The sequence below is a fragment of the Ambystoma mexicanum genome, chromosome 3p, assembly GCF_040938575.1.
Source record: "Ambystoma mexicanum isolate Mex_15411 chromosome 3p, UKY_AmexF1_1, whole genome shotgun sequence".
Taxonomy (NCBI): domain Eukaryota; kingdom Metazoa; phylum Chordata; class Amphibia; order Caudata; family Ambystomatidae; genus Ambystoma; species Ambystoma mexicanum.
Genome location: NC_090925.1, coordinates 834,285,336 through 834,301,535, shown reverse-complemented (window position 1 = coordinate 834,301,535; position 16,200 = coordinate 834,285,336). Strand labels below are relative to the sequence as shown.

The window sequence follows — 16,200 nt, the reverse complement described above, 5'->3', positions numbered from 1 at the left end:
ATTAGTTTGTTGCCTACCTAGAATAACATTGAGTCATTCAGTATAGTGTAACATTGGGTTTTGCTTTCCATGTGCTGTTGTAGACAGACTCCCAGAGAGTCTTTGGTTCTAACTGTCCCTCATAACTCATACATAAGGTACTTGTATAGCTGGGAAAGATTTACATGGAATCCATTGTGAGATGTATATGGGTTTTACTTACCTTGAGGTAGCTGTGTGCCATCTACAAATAAGTTACAAGAGTTACTGCTTATCTCAATCTGTGTTTCACTGATCTCAAAAGCACCTGTAATTGAATATCACATCTTTAGGTTTTACTCACTTAGTATAACTCTGTGTTATCACAAAAGTAGTTATAGGTTTTTACTGTACCTGGAATAAGTGTTCCGCTATTCACAAAATGTATACTGTCCAGTTGACTGAGATTTGTTACTGAGCATCATGGTACAACTATTAGGGTCTACTGCCCTTGCATTAATCAATAAATTAAATAAATACATTACTGAATGTAATTGTGAAAGTAACCATTGACCTATACTGAATGTGTATGAAAAGGTTGGACTTCCCTAGAACTAATGTTAGGAGTTCCAAATAAGGTTCATACTTTGGTCTGTGTACCTTCAAGTATAGTGTTGTGTTTTTATAATTGTGATTACATATAGGGTGTGATGGTACTTACTTTCCCCTAGATTTATCTAGGCCTACTTGTATTTAAACAAATCATTTATTTTTTACATACATAGTGTTTCAGTGTTTGTTTGTACCATTTGTTTTACAATTTCATTTTTACTGATTCTACAGCCCTCCCTCACTCCCTCCTAAAATGAGCCTGGCTGCTCTGTCTACGCTACTCTGAACTCTGGTGGATCAGCCTTTTACTAAGAGTGGAGTCTTGTACTGCCTCAGTTGAATGGTTTTACTAAGCCCTTAGTTGATCTTCAGAAAAACTTTCCTTATACAATGCGAATAAAGTTGAACTGCAGATGAGTGATCGAACTTTGAAGCCAAAATATATGATATCCGACAGTGGTGCCATGCTGCGTGCATGCTCAATCAAAGGTCTCTGTAAGGTGTCCAGCTGAGAGTTGACAAAATTGAGAGTGGCAAAAGATTGTGGCAATTACAGAGGATAGACAGGGGGCAAAGCGCTGGTCTTGGAAGCAAGACCATGCAAAGCAAAAGGTCGGAATGCCGGATCTGCGCATACAAACTGAACTCTGGTATGGTATTAGGCGCGTTATAAAAAAAACTTAAATCAATACAAAATAAAAAAAGTATTGTGAATTGAAGCAGTCCTGCAACGGGTCAAGCAAAATCCTGTGCACAATCGAAAGTCTTTGATATTGATACAGTAAAGCAAGTTGATGGCAAAGTAAGAAAGTTGGTCCGAGCCCGGCAGAGGGAGATCAATTGAAAGCTTTGTGTTATAATAAATGGGTCTGAGCCCAGCAGAGGGGTATCAGGGGTGAACCATGAATCACCCGAGCAATTGGATATGTGTAAATCCTAAGAAAATTAATATGTGAAAAAAGAACTTTGTGTTAAAGTGGATCTGAGCCCGGCAGAGGGGGATGGAAGGTGAACAGTAAATCATCTGAGAGAAGTTTGTGTAGGAGAATCCTGAAAGTAAAGGAACTTCGTGATTTGTTTGTTGCATCAGGCCCTCTCAAAGCAGAGACTTTTGAACGGCAAAGAGACTTTGGTACAGAAGGCTGTGATGTTGGAGTTTTGAACTGCACCCACATGCTAGAGAAACCAGAGAATGTGCTAGCTTGAGTGTGCCGCCTTATCCCGTATTGAAAACGTGGGGAAGCCAACGGCTTGAGTATCCCGACATATTTCTTGAACACTTTTCTTTTGCATAACATTGTTTCCCACACTATTTGTATTTAGAAGTAAGGATTGACAATAAGTTTTAGTATAGGCCCTTTTATTTTGACAAGACCCCACTAGGACTGAGTTATTATTATTATTATTATTATTATTTGATGGTTGTAGCTTGCTCCCATCTTTAGATTTAGGATTAGATGGGTGTTTTTCAAACCCAATTAAGGTTCAGTAAGCGCCCTTGAGCTATGGTCACTTTTGTCCGTCTTAATGTTGATACCATGCCTTCCTTACAATACCCTGTTAATAGTTTAGACCACAACTCCTGTGCCTACATGCATCTCGTATTGGTATAGTTTGCCCTCTACTGCCTTTTTGTGTTCACTATGTGACCTTCCCTTCTCTTTACTTCACAGCACGGCATCCTCTCGCAACAATTCATAGAGGCCATCAACAAATGCAATGCTGCACAGTCACACTACCGGGATAAAAACGTGAAGCGTATCCACCGCCAGCTCGAGATCAGTAAGTGCTCCCTTAGAAGAGGCCACTTGGTCCTACTGCATCAAAGAATCTTCTTATCTAGGTGGTTGAATGAGAATACCACTTTGACTGCAACATGCCCAATATGGGCGCCTTTGTGTCTGTGGGTGTGTCTGCTTAGAATCACATGCCTTGCAAAGGCGGACATCTAGTGGTTGGTGCAATTTTGTTTCTTTTCGAAGTAAAGAAAAAACTGGGTGTTGACGGGGCGTTCCCGTAATACTATGCCTACTGTGACTTGTACGGTACGTGTTGAGGTCTTCGGATTTATTTTTTCCACCATCGGGTTGGTCGCTATACTAGGAGTTCTTAGATGTACTATTGTTATGCTAGATGTGGAGCAATATTGAGAATATTATTGATATTGTTACATTGGCAACAAAGATCGCCTGACTGGAGTATACATGTCTGCCACGATTCCATCGAGCGTGACTTTGGAGGATCGGCGATCATTGAGGTCTCTGGACCTTCTCAAGCTAATATTACAGGAGGGAGAGTGAGGGAAAACATGCACTAGTTTTGCTATTGTAGAATGTCTGTTTTCCCTGTAAAATATTCTACCGGTCTTCCAGCTTCGAGAATGAAAAGCACTCCATTTAAATGTTGACCCTCCTGTAAAAATAAATTCCGCAGGATAGATGCACAAGTATGTAATTATGTCCCTCGAGATCACAGGAGTAGAGGTGTTTAAAACATAAACGCTCCAGGATCGATTGGACGGCCTACGCAATCCAGGCTGATGCATCCGTTGATCCTTCCGCAGTTGCGGAAACCATTGAGGTCAAACCGGACAGTCCAGTCTGGGTTTCAAAAGTGAGGAGACAACTGTTAGGGATTTAGATTCCCTTAAACCATTCCACAGCTCAGAAAATCAGGCATCCGGCCCAGCTATGGAAGGGTACCCTTGGCAACGAAAGGGCTAAGCACATAAAACACTCACAGGTTGAGCGGTCTGTATTGGCTCCAGATCTTTCTACCCCAAGAACGATAAAAGGTGACCCGCACAAAAACTGCGACCGTTTCGGTGCATGTGCCCGCGTGGAGCAAAACTCTGCAACAAAGCGCTCAGCTCTAGTGCATCACATTCGTCATCTCAACCACTGAAACTATCGCCTTCGGTGCCGACTACAAAACTTAGAAATAGAAATCAACACAACACAAATCTAGCCACAAACGGGTACAAGACGCTGTGTCCAATGCTTTAAAGAAAGTGTTCCTCAGGTATCTGAATCTGAGGAGGAACAAGATTCTTTGTCCACTAGAATCTCATTCTACCTCATGTACAATAGAATGATTTCAAAAACAATGGATGAGATGTTCTCCTTTATGGAGTTTAAAAAAAAATAAGCCCAATTAAGAGGAAGCATATTGTTATGAGACCTTCACCTCCTAAATAATCTAAACGGACCATAACACCAGGATACAAAGGCCCCATTGAGCATGGGGATTATACTGATGAGGAGGAAGGCACATTTGAGGAAGATCCCGTTAAGGAACCTGATGACTACCCTATGCTTTCACCAGATATAATGGACAATATAATTTCAGTCTCCTACTGATGCTCATATTTTATACAATGACCTGTTAATAAAGAAGGCTGTGAACATTTTAAGATAGACACTCGTGAATCAGAGGAGGACGCTGATTTTGTTGAACAGATTCTGAATGAAAAAAGTAGATTGGGCGGGACATCTCCTTAGTACAGTCAGTAAAGAGAATATCTCGTCACTTGTCACCCTGCTCTCACTAAAGCAGTTAGCCCCTGCATAGAAAAGCGCTTGAAACCTGCGCTAGTTGGCCTTCTACATTGAGGGTCCCCTTACGCCAGACTCGCTAGTAGTGTTGACAACTCGTAAAAAGGGGTGGGACTCTCTTGGCATCCTACTAATCCCCACAGATAAGGAAACAAGAAGATATATGTTCTGAGGTCAAAAGTATCAACCTCTGCAGCATATGAGACTTGTTCCTAACCATGACCCTGATGACCAGTTCTAACCAGCAACAGTGAGATCAAATGGAGGATCTGTTTAGGGACGTCCAAAAACATTTGCAATCTCAAATGCTCATGGTTTACTAGAAGGCAAGCATTCTGCTTACGCAGTTATTTAAAATGCACTAGACAGACGATACTGTGAGCAGGCTGGTAGCGGAAGGTACTCTTATCAAGAGACCTGCCTTGCTGCGAAGGTCAGTATTTAGGCCACAAACTAATGCCACCCTGCTGGTTGAGAAACTGTGTTCTTTTTGGCAAGGTGGTTGATGAGGCCCAAGAAAAAGCCAAAAAGGAGCAGAAGTCAATCAAGACCTTAGGACTGATCACAAGTAAGACCTTATAACAGAGACGATTTACAAATAGTTGATGTGGTTTTTATTTATATGCAAACCCTTGCCTGAACATCTACTCAATCCGCTATTCACCCGGCGCAAGCACTTGGTTTACAAACCAGAGTCCACAAAGCGCAGCACATTCAGCCTATCAAAGGCAGTTCAGAAGAGGAAGCCAGCCACGGTAGAGAGCAATCGGCCAGGGGAGCACCCTCTGCCTCAGATCAGACACTCTGGTTCACGTACCCTGCCATGTCGCCCCTTTAGGGGGTTGAATAGCATCATACATGCACGCATGGACGGGAATACCATTGGATCAGAGGGCGTTATCCTTTGTGAAGAAGGGGGTATTGCATAGAGTTCATCGGGAAACCATGCAATCTGCCCTAAAAAAAAACAGGAGAATGCCACAACTGGCATTTCTCGAACAAGTAAACAGGGTATGTATTCTGTGTACTTCCCTGTTCCAAAAGAAAGGCAGAACAAAAAGATCATTGCTAGACCCTAAGGCCAGTCATGGTGTGCTGCAAACAACCTCTGCCTCCACGCCAGTAAGACTGATCATTTGAATTGGGACCCCTGCTCCCGCTTTCCCACCCACTCTGGCCGGCCTCCCTTGGCTCTGCACCCACACCCATCTGTGAGGCTAAAATCCTTGGGGTCATCTTCGACTCCACTCTCTCCTTCTCCTCTCACATTTCGGACAGCTCTAAAAAGTCTTGCTATCAGCTACACCTCCTCAGATGTACTCTACCCTTTCTCACCTTCCCCCAGCCGCTCATTGTCTCTAGAGACCTGGTTCTCTCTAGGCTAGACTACTGCAACAGCCTCTTCCTCAACTGCCCTGCTTCTACCCTGTGCCCTTTGCAACTCATCCAGAACAGAACTGCAAGACTTCTCCTTGGCCTCAGGCCGAGGGACTCCATCTCTCCAGCGTTGAAATCCCTTCACTGGCTCCCCATGGCTGCAAGGATCAAGTTCAAGACCCTCTGCATTATCCACAAGGCTTTCTGCGGCCCAGGACCTACCTACCTGCATCGCTGCCTCCCTAAATACTGTCCCTCACAAGCACTCTGCTCATTTACCTTCAACCTCGAACATTTGGAGGGAGATCCTTACCCTCAGCAGGTGCCTCCCTCTGGAACAGCATCCCTGCCACCCTTTGTCTTGAGCCTGATCTTCTTAAATTCCGGAAACTCCTAAAGACCTTCCTCTTCCTTCTCTCTACTTCTACCCTGATATCCTAGCTCTCTGCTCTTTCCTGCTTTCCCTCCTCTTCCTTACAGCATGTTCACGGTCTGCCTGGTGTAGTCTCAAATGTCCCTGGCACACCCGCCAGTCCTCTCCTAAACTTGCCTCGGGGCCCTACACCCCACCCACCCTTACTGCAACTTAAATAATTTACCCTAGAGAGTGGCCCTCTCTGCACTTACCCCAGTCTCCACCAACTGGGTGCACTTGGTCATCCCCCTCCCTGCGACCGTCAGTGCACTTGCACGAACCGAATGCACTGTGCCGGAAGATCGTCTGTCTGTTCTCCCATGTCTTCAGCCCAAAATGCAATTGGGCCTGATGGCGATTCTGCAGTTTTACTATTTGGTGTGTCTCAATTGTTAAATGTATTATGCACTTAATTCTGCCTATGCAGACTGTTATTGTCTCAGAATTTCAAGGGCTTTGAGCGACGGTTGTTTTTCCCCCCGATGTTCCCACCTTCCTTGAGCGCTGTGAAACACTTGCCTGTGTATAGGCGCTTTATAAATGGACATTACCATACCATAGACATATGTAAACTGACAAATTTACAAAAGGTCATTCCCCTACTCTAGGAGGGAGTTTTCCTTGCAACACTGGATATGAAAGATGCCCATTTCCATATTTCAAAGCTCACAGAACATGGAAAGTACCTAGGGTTGAAACTGCCTTGTTCATTATCAATTCTCAAGGTGCTCCCTTTTGGAATTGCAATGGCTCCTCGAGTCTTCACAAAGATACTGACAGTTGTAGCAGCTCATCTCCGCAGGAAGGGCATTCCAGTGTGCCCTCGTCTGGGCAACTGATTAATAACGGGGAAAGCGCAAAGGTATGCTGCACAGATACTCTGGTAACAATCTGTTACATCACGTGAGGTTTTCAATCGACAAAAAGAAATCTTGTCTACTACCCAGCCAAGAAAAAGTTTCTAGGGGCAATGATCAACACAAGCATCACTAGTATTTCCCTTCAAGGATAGGGTTCAAAAGCTGTTAACCTAGAGTCTGTTACGTGGCCTGACGGCAGATAACATTCAGAAAAGTCATGCATCTGCTCGGCATGACGGCGTCCTGCATCTTCATCGTGCCTCATGCCAGACTGTGCGCCCAGTGCAACAATGGTCTCGAGCTGCAGGTGATTGGAATGATCTAGTGGAAGATTCACACACAATGGTATTGTCTCTAAAATGGTGGACAAAAGAAAACCTGTTAAAAGGGAAAACCTTTGTCAACCTACCCTGTCATACAACCATCACAACGGGCGCATCCCTGACCGGATTGGGCACCTATTGCCTAGACCTCACAGCTCAAGGGACATGGTCTCACTCACATACACATACTGGCAGTGTGCAATGCACTGAGGCTTTCCAACATCATTTAGAGGGGAAGGACGTTCTTCTTGCAACAAACAGCACAACAGCCATGGTCGATTACAACAAACAAAACAGAACACACTCTAAAGTTGCCGAAACGTGCTCAGAGAATTTGGAAATGGTGTCTGCAAAGGGAGATACATCTCCAAGCCCAACATGTTCCAGGCGAACACAATTGTCTTGCAGACAGTTTACGCAGAGTGCAACCTTTAAAACTCTAGAGGGAACTACATTCCGATGTACTCGCACATTTTCACTCATTGGGGACATCCAACAATTGAGCTTTTTGAAACAGCAAAAAACTCAACATGCCCAGATTACACATCCAGGTATCCATAGAGGGGATCCCTGGGGTATGCACTATGGATCAGTTGAACAGGGTTAATGGTTTATGCTTTCCTCCACCCCAAACCCCAGCTGCCTACCGCTCGAAACTTATCACTGCTGCAAGGCCCTTCCACTCACAGCAAAACTCCCTCACCATCGCTAGAGCAATCGTAGGTTCCCGCCTAGACTACTGCAATGCACTTCTACTAGGCACTTCAGCAAAAAACTTCAAAAGGTGCGGAACAATGCCCTCGGAGCAGCCACTGGAGTCTCTAAGAGACCCCATCTCGGCCACCAGGAAATCCGTCCACTGGCTACCCGTCAAGGAACGGATCCTCTTCAAATCCCTGGTACTCGCCCACAAATGTTGCCACGACACAGCACCTTGCTACCTTGCGCAAAGATTCTCTGGGCCCCCCCCCTCAAACAGATCGACCAGATCCAGCCACACCAACCGACTATCAATTCCAAAAAGCATTAGGACCAGAGCAGGCGGCGCTACCTTCCCAGTCCTCGCAGCTACCAACTGGAACCTGTTACCTGCCTCTATCCGAGGCATCGAGTCCCACCTGGTCTTCAGAAAAGCAATAAAAACCATGTTGTTCGTGTAAACCCCACTCTGACCTGGTACTGGATGTACGCACTTCTCCTATGTCTGTGCTCACCTTGCCAACTGTATAGCTAATGTAAGGCAACCACCCATGTCCAGGCTAATGTTAGACCCGCGTTCTCTGTAACATGCACCATCTATTGCAACCTGCACTGTAACAAAGTAATTTCCTTGAAACAGTGCCCTGATGCCCCCGGGCTGCTAGGCGCTCTACAAATGCAAAAATAAATAAAACCCCCACTGCCTACTTACCCCCACCATACCCCTCTGTCACAGGGTGATCCAAAAGATGCATCAGGAACATCTAACAATGATACTCCACTAATGCGGCCGCCGCAAATATGGTACTGCCACCTTCTCAAGATGTCTCCGTGCCCATCAATAAGATTGACTCCCACTTACAACCTGCTATCACAGGGACAGGAAGAGTTTGGGCACATCAATGGACATTTTAAATGAGGCATGCAAGCCCATCACTATTCACTGATATTTTGATACATGGAAGCGGTTTGTTGAGTGGTGTAGAAAACCAAACCTTCTTCCTATTGATTGTTCACCAACACATATGTTTACTAGATACAAGACTAGTCCTTCATTCTTTAAAGGTTAATTTGGTGGCACGGTCAGCTTACAAAACATCTCAAAACAAGGTCCCTTGATGAAGAATTCCAAAGTCTTCGTGGAAGGAGTAAAACAATAGCATGTTGGGATCTAAATGTTGTACCAAGAAAGCTCATGGGTCCTTTATTTGAGCCAATGCACAAATCATCCCCCAAGGATCTTACTTATTAAATGTCTTTCCTAGTAAACCATCACATCTGTTTACAGATTAGTTAACTTTAAGCTTCATCAGTGGCTGAACCCCTTGTTACAGTGAATAAAAACAAGACGGTCTGAAGTACAACTGTTTTTCACCAAATGACATGTCTACATGTCGTGTCAATCAATCCGTTGAACTTCCAGCTTTCTTTCAAAACCCTAAGAACTCTGGCATAAGAGCTCTTCATGAAATGAAGGTGCGTAGGGCAGTCCTGTTTTAATTTATTTGAATTTATAAAGCGCACAACAGCCCTCGGGCATCGCAGCGCTGTTACAGAAAGCTTACTTAGTTACAGAAGTGCTTGCAAAGGCAAACCTACATGTTGCCTAACCCCATGTTGCAGGGCGGCTAGTTTGGTTGCTTAAGTGCTAACTAGGGCCTACAGAAAGCCTAACCACATGTTGCAGGGTGGCAGCAGTATACACATGCATAAAGTCAAAATCAGGTAACCGATGCATGCTGCCCAGCCCCATGTTGCAAGGCGACAGCAGCATACAAATGCATTAAGTCCATTCAGGAGGCAGAAACATGCTGCCCAACCCCATGTTGCAGGGTGGCAGCATACAAATGCATAAAGACAGTTCTGGCGGCAAAGACATGCTGACCAACCCCATGTTGCAGGGTGGCAGCAGCATACAAATGCATATAGTCAATTCAAGGGGTGGGGGGATGGGGCACACAGCATTGCAAGATGAAACCATAGGGGGGGGGGGTCCATATGGTGGGGGGGGGCCCTCACACGGCTCACAGGCGCCCATGGGGGGAGGGGGCACACAGGCGACCATAGGGGTGGAAGGGGGCTCACACGGCACACAGGCGACCATGAGGGGGGCTCACATGGCACACAGGTGACCATAGGGGGGGCCTCACATGGCACACAGGTGGCCATAGGGGGCTCACACAGGCTATCACATAGTGTGCCGTAGCGTATCTGTAGCGGATAGGTAGCTGACAGGGGCCTTGGGAGTAGGCCTTTGAAGGGAGGAGTGGAGGAGGGCCATCCAAGCCTGCCAGCTACCTCATAGGCCTGGGACCAATCACATGCAAGCAGCAACAAGCAAGGACAAAGTGCTCCAGACGATGAAATGGGACACGCCATCTTGGAATGGCCGGGCTGCATTAGTCAAAGGTGGCAAAAACCTGTTTTAGGTCTAATAGCAGGTGATCCTTAAGATGAAATCTGGAACAAGCGCCAGCACGCACGATGGAAAACGCCCAGGGAGGGCTTACCTTGATTCCTCTAAAGTGCTGGCTGGCGTTCCGGAGGGCTCCCGATGTCAGGGGAGAGGGGTGCTGCGACAGGTCACGCTCCAAAGGAAGAAAAGAAGCAGAAGGTATGTACCACCATAACAAAATAAATCCACTGAGAAAAACTGATATTTGCATCGCTGGCAGCTGGAACGGAAGGGGACCCTGTCTGTCTACCATCGCCAGATGGATTGTAAGGTGTATTTAATAGTTTTACAGCCGCTCAAGCAAAACTCTTCATTTCACATCCAGCGCACATTCTACACTAGTACAGGAGCTACACTGGCTTTCATCGTAAATGTGCCACTGGAGGCTATTTGTAAAGAGGCTATATAGAGTTCGGTAACCACTTTCGCACAACATTGTTTTGACCCACAAGCAAGGAATGATTCACAGGTGGGACAAACCATGTTAAAAAATGTATTTTGATTCTGATCCTTTAGTTCACTCACCACCTTCATCGGGTACTGCTTGCTAATCTATGCAAAGTGTGTGATTATAAGCAGACCCACAAGCCTCCAAAGACGAACATTACCTTTCAATAATGTTGCTTAGATTCACATGCACCCGCCCATCCTCCCTGCTGTGAAAATGAATGTTTCACAAACGGATTTAATAATTTTTTATTCAGAGTTAACTTTCTACACTTAATCAGTTGACACACTCACGGTCCACTACAGACTTCATGCATCCCCAGGGCAGAAAAATCACAATCGGAGGACACAAACACATGAAGGATCATGGTTATTGTATATGTCACAGATGGGATAGTATTATGGGAACGCCCTGTTTTTCGACTTTGTACAGAAATATTGTACTACTCGACACCAACTACTAGATGTCGTCCTATGCAAAGCATGTGAATCCAAGCAGATGCAAGCAACATTAAGACGATTACTGAGTATTTTAGTTCGTTTAGAGATATATAGATAGCTAGAGATATAGATAGCTAGCGATATAGATATATATAGCTAGAGATATAGATATATATCTGAGGCTTGTGGAATCTGCTTAGATCACATGCTGCGCATAGGCCGACATCTAGTGGAAGCTGGGGAGGATTAGTTGTTTTCGAAACTCGAAAAGGGAAGTCGAATAGGGCGTGCCAGTATTACTATCCCTAGTGTGACATCCCCTGTACCCATGATCCCACGCGTGTAGGTCCCTCAGATAGTTTTTTTCCGCCATGCTAGTCGGACGCATGTGTCCGGAGTTCCTTTTGTATCTATATTTAAATTACTGTTAAATCTCTTCCTATCCTTTATTCACCGAACGCCGAAGAACGACGCTGGTGACGATCGGAGAGCCTTCCGTTGAAGACTGCTGCGACGGACCCCAGGCCTTGGAAGGCCACCTCTAGCCTCGACCCAGTCAGTAGGGAGAGTGGGGCTAGGTCATAAATATATATTTCCCCTTTTCCTACATAAATTCACTCCGCTGCCATACCTTGACCTTATGGAGAGTACTTCGTTTAGATTCTGCCCAAGATGTAACTAGACGTTCCCCTGGGTAGATAAACCTACTGTTTGCAATTTGTGTCTACCTCGGGACAACTTTGAGGCATCTTGTCTGGCCTGCTGACTATTTAAGCCTAAAACCCTGAAGGACCGCTCCACTAAGCGCTGGGCCCACTACGCCAGGCAGCTCGAGGACATGGACGAAGAGTGAGCATTCAGCGATGGCAGCAACGCTGCTGAATCGGACGGCGACAGGGCGGCTTCAGCTATCCAGGCGCAGACCCCTGAACCTGTAGGACTGGCCGGCGGCCATGTTGTGGGGACCGCACCCGGTGGCAAAAGCACATCACGTTCATCCACCACCAAGCACATTAGCCCCAGCTGAGACTCGACACGTGTGTCGATAGATCGGCAATGGTTGGCACCTAGAGTGCGGTCCACCGAATCCTTGTCCTCTGGCCGTTCCCAATCGCAGTCGCCTCATGACAAGGCCCACCTGTCCTCGGACGGAAAAGGTGTCGTCCATCAAACTGCCACTGAGACTTGGGCGTCTGACGAAGACACAGTGTCTCGACCCACTATCGAAACTGGACGCTCTGCGTCTAACCCTACACCCAAAATTCGATGCTCCTTGCCGGTTCACGCCTACGACAGTCGGCGCGATGCATCGGACAAATCAGAAGGCCCCAAAAAGTCTAGTAAATCCACTCCTAGCCATGGGGGAGGGGGTAAACACCTCAAAGTCATCTAAAAATACCCACACTTCTAAAGAGAAGCATAGGGGGGACGAGGCTGCTAAAAAATCAGTCAGCCCCCAAAACAAAAGTTACACCTTCCACAGATAAGGACATGGGCCTTACCGCTCATTCTGTTATTATACCAAGCTCCAGAGAATGGGGCTCTCAGGATATAGACAGGGTATTGAAAAGTATGACCTTTATGGCAGATTATTATGAAAAGCATCTATTTTCAGAGTTACATGAACACCCCTCCCACCTCAGCTCCTTGTGGGTCCAGGGCCACTCCTGTGTCCCCTCAACCCCCTCCTAAGAGGGCTTGCTCTGATGCTCCCTTTCAGGACTTAGTCATAGACCCCTTTGTTGTGGACCCTTATGACCCAAATTCTTACCATGATGAACATGACCCTCAATTCAAGAAGGAACAGCCTGCAGACCCTTACTATGACGGGGATGATGATGATGATGATGAGGATGAGGAGTAGGAGGCTGAAGCTTACACCTTAGACTCACCAACTCCTAAGGACCCTCCTGTTAATCTCCGATAACCAGCCTCTCCTTAATGAGGTGTTGGCTAAGGCTGCTGAACACTTCCAGGTAGATACACAGGAAGTTCAAGAGGACTGGGATTTCGCAGAGCAAATCCTGGGAGACAAAAGGGCAGTAACTCAGTCCATCCCGTTACTAAAATCAGTTCAGCGCAGAATTCTGCCTTCTTTGCAAACGCCTAACCTCATACGTGCAGTAAATCCATGTGTTGAAAAGTTATTTCGCGCTGCTCCCTCTGACCCTTTATGTATCGGGGGACAACTAAAACCAGATTCACTGGTCTTTGCCACCACTAGAAAGAGAGGGGGAACCCCACTTGCTTCCTCTGAGGCTCCTCCGCATAAGGAAAGCAAAAGAATCTATGGTCTAGGGAGAAGTGTTGCTTCATCTGCGGCTTATCAGGCTAGGATAGCCAACAGTGCCACCCTCTTAGCAAGCTACAATTGCCATAAATGAGAGGAAGTATCTGCTTTGCTTTCCTCCACACCTGAACCTTTAAAGTCCCAGTTAGCGCAAGTGGCAGCTGAGGGGAGGGCAGTCTCCTGAAAACTAACTTTGACGCGGCTGATAATGCCGGTAGAATAATCGGTGAAGGTATAATCATTAAGAGGCATGCATGGTTAAGGTAATCGGGGATTAAAGTCAGAAACTTGGGCGACACTGATAGACATCATGGGTGAATTGCCTGTCACAATCTTCCCAGGGCTACCCAAGAGGGCAGCGCAGAGGTCGTGGGCGTGGAAAGGTAGCCCCGCTAGAGGTGGCACGCCACCTGCCAAACAGTGACATTCCGCTTCAGGTCCCCTCCCATGCATCCCCAGTAGGGGGGCACATTACCAAATTCACCGACACAAAGGAGAGGATCACCTCGGACAGATGGGTGCTGTCCAGTGTCCGGAGGCAACTGCATCGAGTTACTAGAGCGCCCCCACGATATCCTCCATGACAAAGTACACTCGCTGGAACATCAGAAAATCCTCCTCGAGGAGATCGCAACTCTTATCAAAGGACGCCATAGAGGTCGTCCTGGCAAATCTGGTAAATGGGGGGTATTTATTCAACCTACTTCCTTGTGCCAAAGAAAGATCTCACAATGCGCCCAGTATTAGATGTGCGCCCTTCAAGTATGTCGAGCCACAAATGTTCTGCATGACTACGCTACAAGAGGTAATCCCCCTACAAAAAGGGGGATTACATGGCAACACTGGATATGAAAGATGCCTATTTTCATATTTCAATGTTCCCAGCGCACAGAAGATTCTTGCTTTTCAAGATAGTGAGCCAGCACTACCAATTCAAGGTGCTGCCCTTCGGAATAGTCTAGGCTCCAGGGGTATTCACCAAGGTACTGGCAGTGGTGGCAGCGCACTTGCGCATTGAGGCAATCCCATTGTACCCTTCCCTGGACGACTGGCTCATTACAGGGGAGTCCCCCCTAATTTGTTGACAAAACATCCAAAGAACCATCAACCCCCCCTCCCCCCCCCCCCCCCCCTTTCAATTGGGCTTCTCCTTAAACTAGAAAAATCAAGCCTCGTGCCAAGCACCTCCAAACAGTTCCTAGGATCTGTCCTAAATACTCAGGAGGGGTTGGCCTTTCCGTCCGAGGGAAGAATTCGAAATTTGTTGCTGCAAATTCATCAATATCAAGCCGGTCGCCAAATAAGGGTGCGCAAAGCAATGAGTTTGCTAGGTATGATGGCATCTTGCATTTACCTGGTTCCCCACGCGCGCCTGCGCATGCGATCCATGCAGGAGTGGTTGGCGAGTGGTCTCAGGCAAGTGGTCAGTCCGACGATCTAGTGGTTGTTCGCCAACACTAGTACAGAATCTTCGCTGTTGGAGGAGAGAGAATCTAACAAAGGGAAAACCTTCCTACGACCCAGAGATTCAAGCCGTCGTCACAACAGACGCCTCCTTAACAGGGTGGGGAGCTCACTACCTTCACCACGCAGCTCAGGATCTGTGGTCTCGCAAGGTTGCTCAGAACCACATCAATCTGCTGGAACTTCTAGCAGTATTCAGAGCGCTTCGGTCATTCGAACCTCTCTTATCGAACCAGTCGGTGCAGGTCCCTACAGACAGCACACCTGCAATGTTTTACATAAACAAGCAGGGGGGCACTCGTTCTCAAAATCTGTCCAGACTTGCCCAACTAATTTTGAAATAGGCACTCAAACGGAAGATTTACCGGTCAGCTCAACATGTTCCAGGGGAACTCAACTCGCTACCAGACTCTCTGAGCAGAGATCCCCTTCCAGAGGAACACGAATGGCGACTACACGAAGATGTCGTAGAACACCTCTTCTCTCAGTGGGGTTTCCCCACAATAGACCTATTTGCCACAAGCGAAAACAGTCAATGCCCAGACATCGCATCCAGGTTCCCCCAACCAGGCTCCAAGGGGAATGCCCTATGGATGAACTGGTCAGGGATATTTGCCTACGCTTTTCCACCAACCCCTCTAATGAAGGTGGTGAACAAAATACACAAGGAATTGATGGCACTTATCCTAGTTGCTCCTATGTGGGCAAGACAACCATGGTATCCACATGTGCGCAAACTGGCTATGTGCGATCCCATCCAACTCCCGTGCCAGTACAACCTACTCTCCCAACACGAGGGGCTAACCGTGCACCCGCAGCTGCACTCGATCAAGTTGGCAGCATGGCTCCTGAGGTCATAGAGTTCGGACCTCTCAACCTGCCACAGAGATGCCTGGATATCTTGAAAGAATCAAGAAAACCAAACACTAGGCACTGTTACTTTGACAAATGGAAAAGATTCTTAATTTTGCGCCAGACTAAACAAATCTACCCTATAGAAGGTACTCCATCACACATTCTAACTTGTATGTTCCATTTGCTAGATGCATGGTTAGTTTTTAACTCCCTAAAGGTCCACCTGGCGGCCTTGTCAGCCTACTCAACCTCTCACAATAAGGTCTCATGGTGGAAAGTACCAGTCATCAAAGCATTTATGGAAGGAGTAAAGAGACTCCACCCTCGCATTTCTAACCCGCCGCCAGGGTAGGCCCTCAATGTGGTACTGACTTCCACCCTCAAAAAGAAGGCTCCTCCTTCTACCTTACTTCCTCCCACAAATGAAGATTTAGGGCTCCCTTCTCAACC

The 16,200-nt window shown here is 46.7% G+C and overlaps 1 protein-coding gene across 1 annotated transcript in view; it reads left to right on the top strand.

The window, feature by feature from the left end:
- The window catches only part of STX4 (syntaxin 4), a 499,563-nt gene that overhangs the window by 154,350 nt on the left and 329,013 nt on the right, over nucleotides 1-16,200 (top strand). The window contains exon 6 of the mRNA XM_069651919.1: nucleotides 2,244-2,352. Within this exon, the coding sequence (XP_069508020.1) occupies nucleotides 2,244-2,352 (109 nt within the window). The remainder of the gene's footprint in view (nucleotides 1-2,243; nucleotides 2,353-16,200) is intronic.